General features: G+C 42.0%; 1 protein-coding gene across 1 annotated transcript in view; it reads left to right on the top strand.

Moving 5' to 3' along the window:
* Window positions 1–17,500, top strand: part of LOC132961607 (laminin subunit alpha-5-like) — a gene marked incomplete at its 3' end in the record, with an annotated part of 27,765 nt that overhangs the window by 704 nt on the left and 9,561 nt on the right. The window contains exons 2-8 of the mRNA XM_061033340.1: window positions 1,843–1,961; window positions 2,170–2,340; window positions 2,579–2,676; window positions 12,179–12,294; window positions 16,944–17,062; window positions 17,138–17,228; window positions 17,325–17,459. Coding sequence (XP_060889323.1) covers window positions 1,843–1,961; window positions 2,170–2,340; window positions 2,579–2,676; window positions 12,179–12,294; window positions 16,944–17,062; window positions 17,138–17,228; window positions 17,325–17,459 — 849 coding nt within the window. The remainder of the gene's footprint in view (window positions 1–1,842; window positions 1,962–2,169; window positions 2,341–2,578; window positions 2,677–12,178; window positions 12,295–16,943; window positions 17,063–17,137; window positions 17,229–17,324; window positions 17,460–17,500) is intronic.

The raw sequence follows: 17,500 nt of genomic DNA on the forward strand, positions 1-17,500 counted from the left end.
CTCTAATCTCAGAGCGAGACGGCAGCTGATTGGCTGGTTGGTTTTGTTGATCAGATCCGAGGGGGGGGAGATCATTACATCATAAAGCTGCCAGCTGATTGGCTGGTTGGTTTTGTTGATCAGATCCGAGGGGGGGGGGGGAGATCATTACATCATAAAGCTGCCAGCTGATTGGCTGAGGCAACTGTCAGTCCAGGTGGGCTGCAGGGGAATTCCAGGCATGTCTGCCAACAGGTCGTAGCTTGACGTTCACCGGAGGAGCAGAGAGGGTTTGAATCTGTGAATCCCACATAATGAGCTGCTGTTAATTATCAGCTTCATTCAACGCTGCTCGAGGTGTGAAGAATGGAAGAGACATTAAATCTCCTGACAGCTCTGACCCAAAAACATCCTGAAGAGAAGTCGGTAAATCAACTTTTTTAAACTGACTTCACACTCATGGCTCGTTCTCAAATTCAAGAAGTGGTTTGTTTAGTGCTTTCAAAAAAGGTGACACAAAGACACACTCGTTCAAAAGCAAGTCTCCACAAGGTAGAGTACAAAAAGCAGGTTTATTCAGTCTGGTTTGATTCACAGGTAGTCCAAAAAAAGCAAATAAATCCAGAGGAGCGGGCGAAAGAGAGGGTCAAAACGGCAGGCAAAAATCAAACACAAAGAACTCACCTGGGCAAAAACGCTAAGACGAGGTAACACAGAGAAATAAAGAAGTGGCAACATGAGGGAGGACACAGAAAGATCAAATACAGGGGACAAGACGCAGGTGAGTTCACTCAGAGCAGGGCTGACACACAAGGCGGGAAATATTTTATTTTATTTTTATTTTATTTTATTTTATTTTATTTTATTTTATTTATTTTATTTATTTTATTTATTTTATTTATTTTATTTATTTTATTAAACATTTCTTGCAAATGTACAAATGTAAAAAACAAATACAAAATATGGTTACATTCTGTACAGAATTGCCAAAGGAAACAGCTGCCATGTCAATAATTAACAGTACATCATTTTAACATATGGAAATGAAATGACAATGTCTTAAAGTGCAGTTAATGAGGTCTGGACTGAATATAAGAATAAATAAATAAAATAAGATAAAAAATGAATCAAATATACAAGGGCATATCAGTTTTCAGTTTCTAATTCATTGGGAAAGTTTCTTCAAAATATCTTAAACTGTTTGTGCTATTTTCTCCTTTTACAAATGTTAAGGACTTGAGGTAGAATTTAAATTCATTCCAAAAAACAGACAAAATTGGGGGATGACTTTAAAAATCTATTTTTGTGTAAAAAGAATTTTGCTAGACACAGAATCACATTAAAGCAGACAAGGCGGGAAACATGAGGAGCAGGATGTGGAAGACAAAGACGAGGGTATGTAACAAAATAAAACAGGAAATGTCTGATGATTTTGGTTTGAAAACAGACATTAATAACTCAGGCACTCTGAAAAAGGAACAAAGAAAATATGTCACCTGTATCAGTTGTGTAGACGAAGCACTGACGGAAAGCTATTTTCAAAATCATGCCCTTATCGTCTGAGCGGAGTGTCAGGAGGAGGCGGTGAGTCCTTGTCTTCTTGACGTTTAGAAAAAGAGAATAAAACCACACAATAAACAGAGTTTAGAGAAGCTCATGGTTGTGCATTCCAGTTCTTTTTTTGAAGACTGTTATTTAGTTTAAATACAAAGACCCTCCTCTAATTATCACTGACACCCAACATTAAGATACCACAAGAAGATGTTCACACATTTAAACAGTTTGTGTTGGAACTCATTCTGTGTGTGTGTGTGTGTGTGTGTGTGTGTGTGTGTGTGTGTGTGTGTGTGTGTGTGTGTGTAGCCTCCAAGAGAGACTGCATCGAGCGTTTCGGACAGAAGACCATCGAGAGGATCAACAATGACGACGACGTCATCTGCACCACCGAGTACTCTCGAATCGTCCCGCTGGAGAACGGAGAGGTGTGTGTGTGTTTGTCTGCGAAACACATTTCACTTTAACGTTCACCGTATGTCACACACACGTTACTCCCAGATCTGCAGGTTTAATTTGTTCTATTCAAGACTGGATTTCTTGGTGCTGAACTCTGGGATATTGTGTGTGGACACTTGTTTTTCTTTTTCCTTTTTAAAGGTTTATTTTTTGGCTTTTTGTGCCTTTGTCCAACAGATCGTCGTCTCCTTGGTGAACGGCCGCCCCGGAGCGCTGAACTTCTCCTACTCGCCGGTCCTCAGAGACTTCACCAAGGCCACCAACATCAAACTCCGCTTCCTGAGAACCAACACGCTGCTGGGACACCTGATGGGCAAAGCGCTGCGCGACCCCACTGTCACCCGCAGAGTGAGACCTCTTACACTTTAACCCCATCTTTGCTATATTCCACAAAAAAAAAAAACACTGACAGGATCGTTTTACACTCTCCATGTTTTCCTGTATCTATCTGCTCTTATCTCTGTCTGTACTCCAGTCTGTGTGCCTTTTATGGGTCTACCTGGCTGCTAAACAAATCCATCTTAGGGACAATGAAGTGAAGTAAAATCTGATGTTAATGATGGTAATGTGTTGTTTTGATTTACAGTATTACTACAGTATCAAAGACATCAGTATTGGAGGGCGCTGTGTGTGTAACGGACACGCTGAGGCCTGCAACGCCGAGGACCCCAACGACCCCTACAAGTAAGATTTTATTTAGAATCCTTCAAAGGAACATTGAGTATCTCACACACACACACACACACACACACACACACACACACACACACACACATTAAGGTGGAATGAGACGCACCGTCATGGCTCCCAGACTTGCGGTAAACCAGCGTTGTTTTGACCGGGTTTGCGTCCTCAGATTGCAGATGAGAGGAAATTCTCAGTTAGACGCAGAGTTTAAAAATTGATTGATGTTATCATGTCAAGTCAGACATGTCTACCTGCCCTTCACACACACGCACACACACACACACACATTCACATGAACTCAATGCCGCAAAACAAAAAAAGCACCGTACACAATTTCATATCCTCGAGCGATGGCTCTGATCTGAAACTTTCTGTGCCAGAGCTGTCTGTCGGCGTTCCTGCATCACCTGTAACGCAAATCAGATACAAGATCTGTGACGACGCACGAGCCCCCACAGAGAAAACAGAGAGGGAGACTCAAATTGAATGAGGACATATAATGGGATCGCACAGAAGCTTGCACCACTCTGCAACGTTGTACAAATAAATAAGAATGTTTATCTAGCGGAGATTTCTCAGAGACTCAGTTTCAGATCTGCAGGGACAAGTCTGCGATGTTTATACCAAAGCCAAAATCAAGCCATTAGTGTCAAATCTCGAGATAAAAAACAGATCAAATAGAAGGTTAAATACCAACCTGACGTCGGAAATTAATCGGTGTGTCCTCTGTCGATGGAGATACACATTTGTTCACCAATGACTTTCAATGTATATTAATTCAATTTAATGCAGTTTTTAGTCTTTAAATAGTTTTGAACGTTTTCCTCTTGTCAGAAATAATGCATTATAAGACGTCTGGATGTATGACATTGATTGACAAGGTTTTGAACAGCATCATAAAAAACTCTGGGTGAAGTCAGAGTGAAAAATGTGACTGTTTTGTGTTCACACATGCAGCTCCTCCGGGAAAGCCCTTACGTTCACTAAAGTAAAAACCTAAAAAAAAGTTTAAATTTTTTTTTTAATTATTATTTTTTTTTTTTTTAAAGCGAAGACAAAAAAACAACAAATGTTCCAGGACGGGGGGGAAGAGTCTTGACAACTGGTTGGATGACTTGGTCGGTATATTTTCAAAAACCACATCAAATTGTAAATTCTATAATAGATACACTCGTTCAACAAATCTGCATATTCTGTCACATTAGATACATTTGACCGTACACGTATCAGGTGGAATGAAGCAGTTACAGTTTGTGTTTTTATTCTTGTTTTATTGCATGAGAGAGTTGAACATTGGAGACAGGTGGAGAGAAGGTGCAGGGTCAAATCTGAGCATTCTGTAAGCGACAAATGATGACAATGTGAAGTTTAAAAAAACAACCATAATGACGTTTTTTTCCCTAAATTTAATTGGAAAGAAACATCTGGAGACGTGTTCTCTGATTACAACCTCCAAACACAAAAACACTTCCTGTCCCCTTTCTTTCAAATGTTATCATCGATGTAGAATAACAAGATGGAGCTTGTTTTAATGCACTTCAATTTACAGTAGACTTTCTGTGTGTGTGTGTGAGTGGGTGTGAATTTCCAAATAAGTCGGGGGATTTCATGAGAAGTGGAAGTAGGCAGTGTGTGATTAATTTAATAACAAGTTTGAATGTCTGTGTGTTTGTTTTGCGATGTACACGTGTGTGTGTGTGTGTGTGTGTGTGTGTGTGTGTGTGTACCTGCAGGCTGTGGATTTTACAATGAGCCGTCTTTACTGTCAAAACCAACATGAGTCATACACACAGTCTAAGAGGCACTAAAAATGGAAAATCCTCCCTGTTCTCTCTCTGCAGACACACACACACACACACACACACCAATACACACACACACACACTCCTGTTAATACATCACCCGTATCTCTCTCCTCACACATGCATTAACACACACACACACACTTGCACAGACTTGTTGCAGGTATCTGGAGAGCGTCTAAAGCCGGTGATGTAGCTCTTTCCATGTTGTTGCACGTGAGTGATTTGGGGATTTGGGAGGAAAGGAAGGGATTTAAGGGGGGGGGGGGGGGGGGGGGGCCTGTCAGTTAGTTTGAGGTACAGTGGAGGTGAATATAAGACCCCTGGGTGGTGTTTACACAGAGACCCTGACGTCCTGAGGAACATATTTAAGCTGTGATTTGACTGACTGGACACAGAGGGACAGGCGGCTCAGCGTTGAATCAGCGGTTATTTAGGTGGAAGCTCCTCATTGACTGTAAGACCATTTAAAAAGCGACATTGCTGTTTTTATAAAGACGTTTTTCCTTATTTGTCTCAGATTTCTATTCATTTTGTAATGAGAAACACTAGATTACCTAGGATTCAGATTAAAACACCGCTTTGAGCCCTCAAGTTGAAAATCCTTCAACTTTTTCAGAAAGGGCGCTCTTTTCCAAATGTGTGATATTCCCTGTATTTTTGTCACCTACAGATCGTGAATTTTTCATTTTTTTTATTTATTTAACCTTTATTTAACCAGGTTGGTCCTCTTTTTCAAGGGAGAAAAAAACAAAAACACAAAGTTACAGACGGAGATACAAAGAGAGACAAAGTACAACATTTTGGATTAAAATAGAACCATCTATGAGTCATATCTGACTCCGGTTTGCTCCGCGTCTGATCGGGTAAAAAACAATCTCAAATATAAAACATGCAGTAAAAAGTAATGGAGCAGTGTCGGTCATACAGCGGCCGTTGTCAACAGACTGTTGTCATAGAAACAGGGTGGACGGGCAGCCCTTTTCTTCTCAGGGCACAAACGCTTCATGCTAGCTCCTCTGAGCGCACAGCCAGCGCTTTTGTGAGCGGGAAAAAACGCTAGTTGGCCTAAGGAAGCAACCTGTTTTTCCTTTCCTGTGTCCTGTTTTCCAAGTTTCCTGTTTGGTCTGTGGCCTCTGAGTCAGATACAAGTGACAGTAAACGATACAGATCAATAAAAACAGCAGCTTAAAAAAAGTGAACACAACCCGGGTAAAGGTTGGATCACTGAAGTATTGGATCAGTGACAACAGACAGCAGAACATATTCTATCATTGTTTCTTGGCTCGGTGTTTAAATTCTGCAGAGTTGAGTCCCTGACGGAGAGAAAAAAAAGACTCTGCTGAGATCTCCAGTTACAGTCAGACAGACGATCACTCTCCTACAGTCATATCTGTATCACATGGACAGTAACCAGAGTGTAGCCTCACACACTCTGACAGGTGTGTGTTTAAACTAAAGCTGTGGAAATGAAGTGTCCTCTGTGTGTGTGTGTGTGTGTGTGTGTGTGTCAGTGTGTGTGTGAGGCTGAACTTGGAGCAGACAGATGTGGAGGGCTGAGTGTGTGATGGCTGTTTGTAATATCTAACTGTAAGACGACCTGCGTGTATACTCTCACATATCTTCCTGCATGCACACATGTCCTCACACGCTCACAGTATGCATGAGACCTTCTCACCCAGAGGTGCAAGCTTACATTTTAAGCGGGAGGCAAACTTTGAGTTGGATTTCACTTGACTTGAACTTGTAGAGTGTCTACCTGCCGCGTCGGGACGTATTCCCAACTGACACGGGATAGAACCAATCACAAGAGAGAAGGCGGGACATGACGTTGGGATGAAATTGATTGGATCGTTAGCTTCAAAAAAGCTTTTTTAATTGGTCTAAATATTAATAAAGGCCCCTGAGTGCAGGATGAGTCATCAGACATTGAAACATTTTACAGGAAGAGAAAATACAATCAGATAATGCTGCATTGAAATATATTTATAATCATCAATCCATCATATATACTGCTTTTTCCTGTTTGGGGTCACTGGAGCCGATCCCAGCTGTCATTGGGCGAGAGGCGGGGTTACACCCTGGACTGGTCATCAGCCAATCACAAGGCTGTCATATAGAGACAGACAACAAGCAACACTCACATTCACACCTACTGGCAATTTAGAGTCACCAGTTAACCTAACGATCATGACTTTGGACTGTGGGAGGAAGACGGAGTACCCAGAGGGAACCCACACATGCACGGGGGAGAACATGTAGACTCCACAAAGAGGAGGCAGCAGCGCTTACCACTGCACCACCCTGCAGCCATTTGCTAAATTAAAACAGAGAAAGTGTTTTTTACATTTCATGGGAACATAAAAATGGCAAGTAGATGTTTTTCAAAAACACAGTAATCTCCAAAACGCACCAAAAGGTCTCTCAAATGGCTCTAGCTTTCTTAAAGAACAGTGAGGTGAACGTATGTCAACACTGGAGGCACTGTTTATATACTGCCATGAACATGTATAAAAGTTTAAGTGACAGTATGAAGGAGGTGAGTAAGAGACAGTCCAGGAAACACAGCCTCCTGAAAAAGCACAATACCTGGAGTCCTGTCTTCACTCCTTTCATAAAGAATTAGAGAGGATTAAAGGAGATTATTGTGATGAAGCAGAATGATACTCATCTCTTGAGAAATAATTAGGTTGCATTATAATCCACTGAAGCTGCCTTTACTCTTTAGGCCTGTAAGGACATGAACAGTATATTCTACTGGCAGTTATTGTGTGTATGTGTCACAATAAAAACACCTGCACCTTTAGGCTCTACTGAGGGCCTAAAGAACAGTTTTTTGTGGCTTTTTTTTAATTTAACAAGCCAGAGGAGAATAATTAAGCTAAAATGTTTGAGCACACTTCTAACCTCATTAGGCACGTGCACACGTCCGTGCAGACTTCATGTAGGATCATATTGAGGCCAGCTGCACGTCTGTTCTGCACCATTTGGTTTCACTTTTCTGCATCACCTCCGAGCTCAGGATCAGAGCTCAGGGAGGTGAGGCTACATCTGGGTTAATCATCAGCGCAGTCGGCCTGTGTGTGTGCGCGCGTGTGTATCCAAGTGTAATTGTTCCTGAACCTGTGTGTGTCGTGTGTGTGTGTGTGTGTGTGTGTCGTGTGTGTGTGTGTGTGTGTGTGTGTGTGTGTGTGTGTGTGTGTGTGCAGGTTTGAAAAGAAAATAAGCTTCTCCGTTGGGAGTCGGTAAAGTGTTGGGATAATAACAAAGCATAAAGAGGAAGGAACTGCTGAGGAAGATTAGTTGTTTTTCTTAGAGTTTTGTACGGGGTGAGTACAGGACATAAGTTCTGTTTGAGTGGTTTCCAGCAGTGATGGAGAGTGTAGAGGGAGCTGTCTCATGCAGAGCTCTAATACTCATATTTCTCTATTTATTGGACCAGAAATTTGTTTTTACTAATGGTAAATGGACTTGAGCTTGTTTGACCACTCAAAGCACTTGAACATAGCCTGTAAATATGAATGTTTGAAGCCTGAGTGACGTCAGCCTTCTGTTCCTGCAGGGGGTGCTGGAGGCTCATCAGCAGCGGCCTCCATGCTGGAAATGCTGTCTCAGTCTAACTTTCAGTCAACCTAACGACAGGCTGAGAGCTGGAGCTGAGGCGGGTTTTAAACCTCCTGACAAACCATTAAATCACGCCCACCTGTCAATCATGTCAGCTAGGTGCCTATCTATGGATATCATGTATCATTCATCAAATCAAAATTGAGCTGTTTTTAAAAAATTCACCCCCCGTACAATGTGTGTACAGTTTGTTTTTTGTACCAGGCTGTAAACATGTTAATTTATGCTGTAAAAACAGGACACTCGACAAACTACAGGATTTTACACTTTCCTCATTAGCTTCATTTTTCAGGACCGGAGGTTGCCGCTTGGCTTTGACTGATCTGCTTTGGATTACAGAGTGGTTATTGCGACACAGTTAAGGTTACATATCTGAGAGAGTCATTACCTAAAGCCTTCCTTAACACGGTGCAGATTGATCACACTGCTGCCATACATTCCATGTTAGCTGATGAAACGGTTATTCTCAAAATCCTGCAAAAAATAGAAGAAGTACGAGACATACCGAGAGTTAAAGTGAGCTGGAAAAGCAGACAAATGTTTCATGGGGCATGCATCAGCCACATCAGGAGGATCAATACCTCAGCTTTAGAAACAGCTGTTAGGAATTACCAAAGATGAAATGAGCTTCAGGAGACAGACAGTGTTTACCTTGTGACTCATCTGGATATTTCACACATAAAAGAATGATTAGCTTAATGGAAAAAGCAACCACGTAGACTAGACATAAATCCTCCTTCAACTGTTTGAAATATTGGTAACTGAAAGTTTTAAACAGTTATAGTTGGGATTCAGATTTTAATCAGTCAGAAAAGCAGCAGGGATGTAACCTTGTGTGGTATGTAACTATTCATAACATTCAACATGCTCAGATATTTCCATTGAGTCATGCAACTATTGTTTGGTTTAATACACGTGGAAAAGAATCGTCACTTGAACTTAAAGTACTTCTGCCAGGGGCTACAGAGGAAGACCGTGGCGTTGCTCAATGTATGGCTATAGTCAGACCTCACACCTGAACACCTGAACTATGTTACATCTAAGAATGGTTGAAAACAAGTGAACAAGTAGGCACAAACGTTTGAACATGTAGCAATAAGCAATGAGCAAAATGTTAAAGGTCCCATATTCTGCTTCTTCTGGTTTTATATGCTCTTTAGTGTGTTTTCAAAGTGTCCTGTACATGTTTAGGCACATCTATGTGCAAAAATTCAAAGTCTGCGGAAACGCAGCTTCTCCTACGTCCTCCTGTTAGCCGTAGCATTAGCTGCATGTAACGCTCGGTTCTAGCCCCCCTCGATAAAAATTTGTCAGTGCGGCGTCATTGTCAGTGTGAGATCACTGATCTAAGCCCATTGGCTCGTTGTGGCCCTGCAGCTCATGTTGAAATTTCCGAGAAGCGTGCTGAGCAACGGACCAATAACGACAGAGCGGATCGGCAGACCAATCAGAGCAGACTTGGCCCACGTGGGGTCTAACAGTGTGGGCTCAGCAGAGTGCAGCTGACGGACTCAGAGCGGAGAGGGAGCAAGGAGGAGCAGTACATGAAAACAGACACTTTTTTCAGACATTAGCTATTGTGAACGTACAAAAGTAGGAACATAGATTAAATATACAAACCCCAAAAAGGGCAGAATATGGGATCTTTAAGATGATTAGCAAACAGTATTGAATATAAGCTGGAACAGGGAAGCTATAGTTTCAGATGTCAGGTTGAAGTAAACGTGTCAAAGTGATAAATAAACGTTAGTTTTAACAGATTGCTTAACTCTTAAAGAAGCTGTAGAAATAGTTAGCTAACAATAGTTAGCTTTAGTAATGGAGAAATACTTTAAATAGTAGGCTAACAGCTTGCAGTTGAAGAAAGTTAAAGAAATTATTCAACTTTTAATAAAGTTTCCTATAGGCCTAATGGTCGATAAGAAGTAATTTGTTAATGGAACAGTATAGTGACAGTATAGTTGAAACTATAGCTGCACTGTTGTTATCACTAAGATCCAAAAGAGAAGTTATTTACTCTGTTCTGAGGTCAGTTCAGTGCATCATACTGCGCTAAATAACACAGAAAACCATGTAAATACCTGCATTTCTGTGCTCGTAAAGATAACTATGTAAAATAAATACAGAAGTGAGGCTTTATAGCCCTTTGAGTAAACACCAAGTTCACTCTGCTTGGTCTGAAAGCTGCTGGTCCAAGACTAACGATCAAAACCAGGAAGTAGTGAATTTAGGTGGAAACCGTCCATTGAAAGTCATTTCCTAAAACGCTTGGAACAGAACTGATCACCAGGGAGGAAAAGAATGAGCCAAGGAGGGTGTGTTTGTAGCAATGGGATGCATGAGTGAGCATGTGAATTAAACTGTGAGAGAGAGAGAGAAAGTGAGGGGGATGGAGTGACTGAATGGATCTGATAGTAAAGAAGGAGAAAGCTGGAAACACAATCAGCCTGTAGTCACACAATACACAGACGTGTTATCAGCTCAGACCAGAGCGCCATAACTCTGCTCACTCTGCAGGAAAGCCTCAAGAGCCTGAAGAGCTTCAAAAAGTTGGAATATTTACTATCTGATCAGACATTAAGGAAACATGTTGAAGTGCTGGCTTCTCTGACAACAATGCAGCAGCCAGTATGTCCTCCTTCTAACTTTAGATTCTGCTCCTGAATGCTCTGGATTTGTTTGGACCAGAGAAGGTAGGCGCTTTTAAGACACCCCCACACGGCCGTTTTGGACGCCCCTCAGTTTGCCAGATATGAGAGCAGTTATCAGGTCAACAGGTGTTGCAGCGATGGAAGCGGTCAAGAGAAGTGGTTCAGATAGAAGTGATTGTACCCGACCTAAAAAGCCTCTGCATGTTTCTAATAAGCTCCACGAGCAGAAACGTGCTCAAACTAGGATCAATATTGGAGATGCTTTTTGAAAAATGGAGAGAGGTTAGAACACAGAAAGGTTTACAGACCCATGCAGAGCTGGATAAACACTGAAGCTTCAGAGTCCACCACATGGTGACCTGTGTGAGCATGGACTCTAGGGGGGGGGGGGGGGACAGCTCTCTACGATGTTTTGAATTTGGACTGCAGTACGCATTTCAAACACTAGGGGTCAGAGTTACATACTGCTGCTTTCAAAAATTCAAACACTTCAAATAACGACTCCAAAAATCACAAACTAATCCAAAATCATTCTGGTTCGGGGCTTGACGGGGCCTGGTTCTTGTCGGCCTCTTCAACATAATACTCCCTTCTTTGGTCATTATTTTCACTTATTCATGTCTTACATGAAGACTAAGGAATTTCTTTTTTGACTACAGAAGTGAGACACCAGCAAAAGTTGAGCTAAAAAGCTGAATTTGAGCTCAGCGTGTCTTTATGAACGCTTGTGTACCTGTTCCTTCAACCACATCTTGAATCAGGGTAATATATTCGATTAGAAAAAAGTTATTCCCAGATTAGAATCAAATCAAAACAGCTGAAATAACATTAGTGGATAGCTTTTCATTGGATTCGTTTCCGTCCTTTTGATCACACATTTCCCTCCTGTGTCTCGGCTCCTCTGTGTTTGTCTCTCGTTGACTTGTCAAGAGGACTCAGAGACACCAGAGAATAGCATTAAGGAGGTTTTTCTTCTCTCTGCCTGCTGTGTTTTGGCCACACTCTGCAGGCCGCAGGTTTACAGGCTAATCCGATTAAAAAGCAGGGGTGAAGCAGTCAGCCGCTGTCGATGGAGGAGGGAGATTAACTCCTTCATTGTCAGGGGGTCTATTTCCACTTTTGCCCTTTTTCTCTGCGATCATTTCTTTTCTTTCAGTCTTTTCTTTGAACTGACAGAATCAGGGTTTACGAAAGAGGAATGTGAACTTTTTAGAGAGTTCAAATGATGTTTTACCAAAAACACACAATGGACTCGGGATAGGTAAACACCGCCGCATACTTCAGCTTTGTGTGTCGGCACGTGTGTTCGCAAAAGTGTAAAAGTGAAACCCGAGACGGCGAGGTCAAATGAGTCGCCTCATGTTACTCAATTATTTCTTTTTCTTTTTTTTTTACTCACGTGGTTGTTCTTGTTGTTCACAGGTTACAATGCGACTGTCAGCACAACACCTGCGGCCTTTCCTGTGACCAGTGTTGCCCCGGAAACAACCAGTTACCGTGGAAACCTGCCACGACCTACAGTGCCAATGAGTGTGAACGTGAGTAGTGTGAACTGACGCGCACACACTTGGGCATGTATGGAAGAATTGTGCTTGGTCAAAAACACACATACACATGCGCACACACACACACACACACACACACACACACACACACACACACACACACACACACAGTAATCAGTGATCCCTGCAGAGGAATGTGTTTTCTTTCATGTTTTGGGTCGACAGAACTGGTTGGCCTTAATTCTCTGAGGCTGAACGGACACATGGGCTGCTGTTAGCTTTCCTTGATAACTTTCACACATGCACATATGAACAGTGTTTCTAGGAAAGGCATCAGGTTTTTGAGAAAAATAGCTTCATATATCAATATCCCCGAGCATTATAGGTCACATCATCTCCTCCTCTTCTTCAGTGTAAATAAGTCTCAGAGCTCCTCTTCAACATGTGTGTGAAGTTTCTTGTTCTAAATCCACTCTGATCCTGTATTTGATCATGTCTCTAAACCCCTCTATTTCAGCCCTGCTCAGAACAGGCTGTTTCTGTGTCTGTACCTTTAAATATGTAAATGAGCTGTGTCTGACCACGCCCCCTCTCTGGAAGGGCTTGGGTGTACTCGGTGCTTTCTTGCTCCATGTCCTATTGTTTACGGTGAGAAGGCAGACTCAGAGGGCAGAACAAACACCTAGCTGTGGGAGTGTCACCCACCTGGGGGAGGGGCTACTGCCCTTTGTGATGTCATGAAGGGAAAATCTCCAAACGGCCTGTTTGAGCACACATTTTCTGAAAAGTGGAGCAGGCAGAAGACCCTCAGTGATTAGTGTTATACTTGCTATACAGATTTATTGTTGTGAGGGAATATTGGCATTAAAAGTCTAGACCCTGCATATAAGATGACCTCACTTTTTTCAGGTCTTATATTCGGCTAATGGGGTTCTCTCTTCCAGTTGTGATCGCTCTTTTCTGCCTGTATGCACTCAGAGTCTGGATTTTATGTAGTAAAAATATACAAATCTGCTCAACATTTCTGATCAGTGATTCTGTATCAGCTGCTTTTTTCTTATGTTTATCTTAATGCATGAAAACAGCTGATCAGTTTGATATCCAGTCAAAGCTTTGCAGCCACCTCTCTGTCCGTCCGTCTGACGGCTGTCTTGATGTTATCAAAGCTCTGGTTATATTCACATGAGAGGGATGTCTGTTATCAAAGCTGCAGTTATATTTAACAAGCAACAACATGCTATCACAACGTCCAAAAAAGGGTCACCAAAGGGCAACGTGATATGAACAAAACAAAAACAGCAGAGAGAAAAATGCATAAAAAGCTCAAAAATAACTCTGATGTCGAAGAGATTAACATCAGAAAATTAGATAAAAGTAGTTCAGGGGGTTAAATTCAGGTCTCCCTATTTTATCAACTGACCCACCCACTGCTCTGGAGAGTCCTTAATGGTGTTTAATGATTATTCTTGGGTTGGTTCAAGAGAAGAAGGGATTCTCCAAGATACCTCAGCTCTGAGAAAAACCTTCGCTTGTTATCACGCCTCTCAGTATCAGGAGCGGGAAGGATAAGGAGCGCTGGTTTATTCAGCCGGCACCTCTCAGGCGCTGAGACTCCGATAAGAACAAAAAAGCTCCTATCAGGGTTTCACTGACTCTGAGTGGAGAGCAAAGGTTGGTCTGGATTTCCTGCAGCGTGCAGTTCTCTGTCTGTATCTGAGCTGAAGTGTGTTATCTGCAGTCAGTATACATGAACCAAGATAAGGTCGAGTTTGGACCTTTAAGACATTCTCTCCTCTTTGTTCAGAAGTCAAAGGAAAGTGAGTCAGCTGTGCAGGAACAGAAATCACTTTAGTGAGGACAGGAAGTCCTTTACCTACCATTCATAACCTCGCTCCTCTGTACCTCTCTGAACTCCTGCACATCAACACCCGCACTCTCAGGTCTCCTTCTTCCATCCAACTCACCTACTGCACCACCCTCCTGCCTGCTGTCCACCATGGGGTCCAGAGCCTTGCCCCCCCCACCTCTAGAACTCCCTCCCACCACACATCCATAACATCGACTCTCTCTCCGTCTCATTTCAAAACACATCTTTTTAAACTGGCATATTCAGTCTGATCCTCCCTCTCATGAATCCTCTACACCAGTGGTTCTCAACTGGTCGAGCCTCAGGACCCACCACCGACTCCTTCATTTCAGCTATTCTTCAGTCAATCAGATTGTATTTAATAAAAAAGTGTGCAGTTTGGACCTCAGATGGTACAAAGCGTGATAGAACAAAGAAACTGAAGTAAACAATCTTGTTTAAGAAAAAGTGCTTCATAGACCTTTGGACACAATTTTTTTTCCAGGCACACCTTCGCGACCCCGACCCACTTTTGGGTCCCGACCCACCAGTTGAGAACCACTGCTCTACACAATTATTTCCTACATCCTGTAAATGTGTCTTTTTAATGTTAATTCTATCGATGTCTTTGTTGTTTTTATCTCTGCTTTGAGAGATGACCTTGAGTGCTTTGAAGGGCGACTTTAAATAAGATGTATTATTATCATTATTATTATTATTATTATTATTATTATTATTATTATTATTATTATTATTATTGTTATTACCTGCCTCAGAAATAATCCTGCACCTGTTTAATCCCAGACAACATAGGACATGACGTCTTAATTTGTGAGTTTTAGACGTGATGGAAGACAGTTTTTGTAAAAAAAAATGTAGGTTAGAGTCAGGCTATGTGTTCCCCCTTGTTTACAGTCCTTAAGCTGTATTATTTATATGTCTTTTATGGGCTTTTTGTGCCTTTATTGAATAGACAGGACCGTGGATAGAATCAGAAATCAGAGAGAGAGAGAGAGAGAGAGAGAGAGGGGAATGATTATGCAGCAAAGGAGCCAAAGGTCAGATTCAAACCCGCTCTGCCCGCTTTGAGGACTGGTGCACAAACTAACCACAAGACAATTAAATTGACGTCTTGTTACCACCTCTTGCCCAGTGCATGCTGGGATAGACTAAACGGCAGCACAGTTTCAGTATCGGTGCTTTAATGGGTATATAAACTCGGATAAGCTTCCAAAAATAGATCTTGAAAAACTACAAAAAGCCCGACGGTGTAATCCCCACATCAGATCCAGCAGCAGCAGCCTTTGATCTCCGACTGTAATCAGACATGAAGTAACCCCTCTAATGATTCCTGAAGCCTTCATGTGTCTGCTTCAGCCCGCGCCCGTATCTCATGTCTGACTCTTATCTCTTTTAGGAAGCCATGAGGCTCGTGTGGTCGTGCTAATTACAGCGTCTCTCTCATTTTCTGCGTGTTTGATTTGTCAGCAGAGTGTGTGATCTCCACCAGGTTTATCAAAACAGTGGCCATGTTTGAAGTGACTTCACAGAGAGGATGAGAGTCTGTGGTTGTTTTGGATGTCCCATAAATGTGTCAGTGAAGAGGAATTAAATCTGTGTGTGAGAGCTAATGAAGCGCTCGGCCTCTCTTCTTTTCTGATGCCGGTTCTTTCTTTTCTTTTCTCTTTGCTTCCTGGCTTGCTGCAGTTTTTCTCCCTCAGGTGATCACACATGCTTCATGTGCTTCATGTGCTTCATGTGTGTTTGTGACCATTTGTGCAACCGTGCAGCCATTCACCTGCAACAAAGTTAGAAACAATAGTCATTTCTTTCATGTAATATTTGATAAAAAATTCTAACATTTTGGGGGTCAGATCAGAATCAGAATCAGATTTATTGTCCAGGTGTGCTCACACACACACAAGGAATTTAACTTTGGTGAACTGTGCTCTCTTATGTACAGGTACAACATTAAATATCAACAATAAACAGAATAAGAAAAGACTAATATTTACATGACTAAACATGAAACAGTGCAGTGGTGAATAGTGCAAAAGATGCTGAAGTTACATAATAAGTAAAATGCAGTTATGTGACAGATGGATCAATTAAGATGTCAATTACAGTATTTACATAAATAAGTGTGCGTCAGATGGCCTAGCGGTTAGGTCACGCCCCCTGTACAGAGGCTATAGTCCCCCAAGCGGGGCGGCCCGGGTTCAAATCTGACCTGAGCATGTCATTCCCCTCTCTCTCTACTCTACCCACTGTCCTGTTACCGAGGCATTCCCAGGGTTTTTACATGGGATGTAAAATCCCTTTGAGCACGCTCTGGGTTTTATCCTGAAGTAGTTACAGTGTTGCATTCTGGGTAATGTCCAGATTCACCGTTTTTTTTCAGCTGCTTTCGGAGGCCACATTTCCTCGTTGCACGCTGTAAAAAAATGATGTTCCACTTTAACCAGCCGATATGAAGACTGATGAAATATAAACTTTAAATTGTTACAACAGACGCCACGTTGAAGATTAAAGTTGTTAATTTAAGAGAATTTAATTTCCTGTGAGAAGATTAATTTTCAAAATAAAATAATTAATTTACGAAAAATAAAGTTGTAACAGAAAAAGACTCGCACTTTTAAGATTCAAGATTTAAGTTGTTAATTTCAGAGTTTTATTTTCAAAATAAAAAAAACGTGAATTTACCAAAATAAGAGTCTGATTATTAAGACTGTTTTTCGTAATCAGTTTGTTGTTTTTTCAGCAGCCGGGCAGTTTTTAAAACATCTTCCCCGCTCTCTGTTTCTAATTGTTTTTTTTTATGTTTTGTGTGTTTCAGCGTGTAACTGTCACCGTCACTCATTCGACTGTTACTACGACCCCGAGGTCGACCAGCGGAGGGGCAGCCTCGACATCCACGGACACTACAGAGGAGGCGGAGTCTGCCTCAACTGTCAGGTAACGTACAACACATCTAATCAAAGCACCTTTTAGTGTGAAGAGCTACTTTCTTATTCTGTTTACTGATTACAGCATCACACCACCGGAGTCAACTGTGAGCGCTGCATCCCCACCTACTACAGGTCACCTGACCACGCCATGGAGTCCCCGCTGGCCTGCTCCCGTGAGTGACAGTCACTAAACCACTTCCTGTCTTTTGGGTCTCTCTGTTCTGATCATCCTCATCTTTTTTTTCCGTCCCTCCTCTGTCTCTCTTCAGCCTGCGACTGTCAGTCCCAGTTTACAGACGGCACCTGTGAGGATCTGACCGGTCGCTGTTTCTGCAAACCCAACTACGCCGGAGAGAACTGCGACGTCTGCGCCAACGGCTTCATCAACTTCCCCGAGTGTTACCGTGAGTTATCAGAATCAGAATCAGAATCAGAATCAGAATCT

This window comes from Labrus mixtus, unplaced genomic scaffold (assembly GCF_963584025.1).
Source record: "Labrus mixtus unplaced genomic scaffold, fLabMix1.1 SCAFFOLD_179, whole genome shotgun sequence".
In the NCBI taxonomy this organism is placed as follows: domain Eukaryota; kingdom Metazoa; phylum Chordata; class Actinopteri; order Labriformes; family Labridae; genus Labrus; species Labrus mixtus.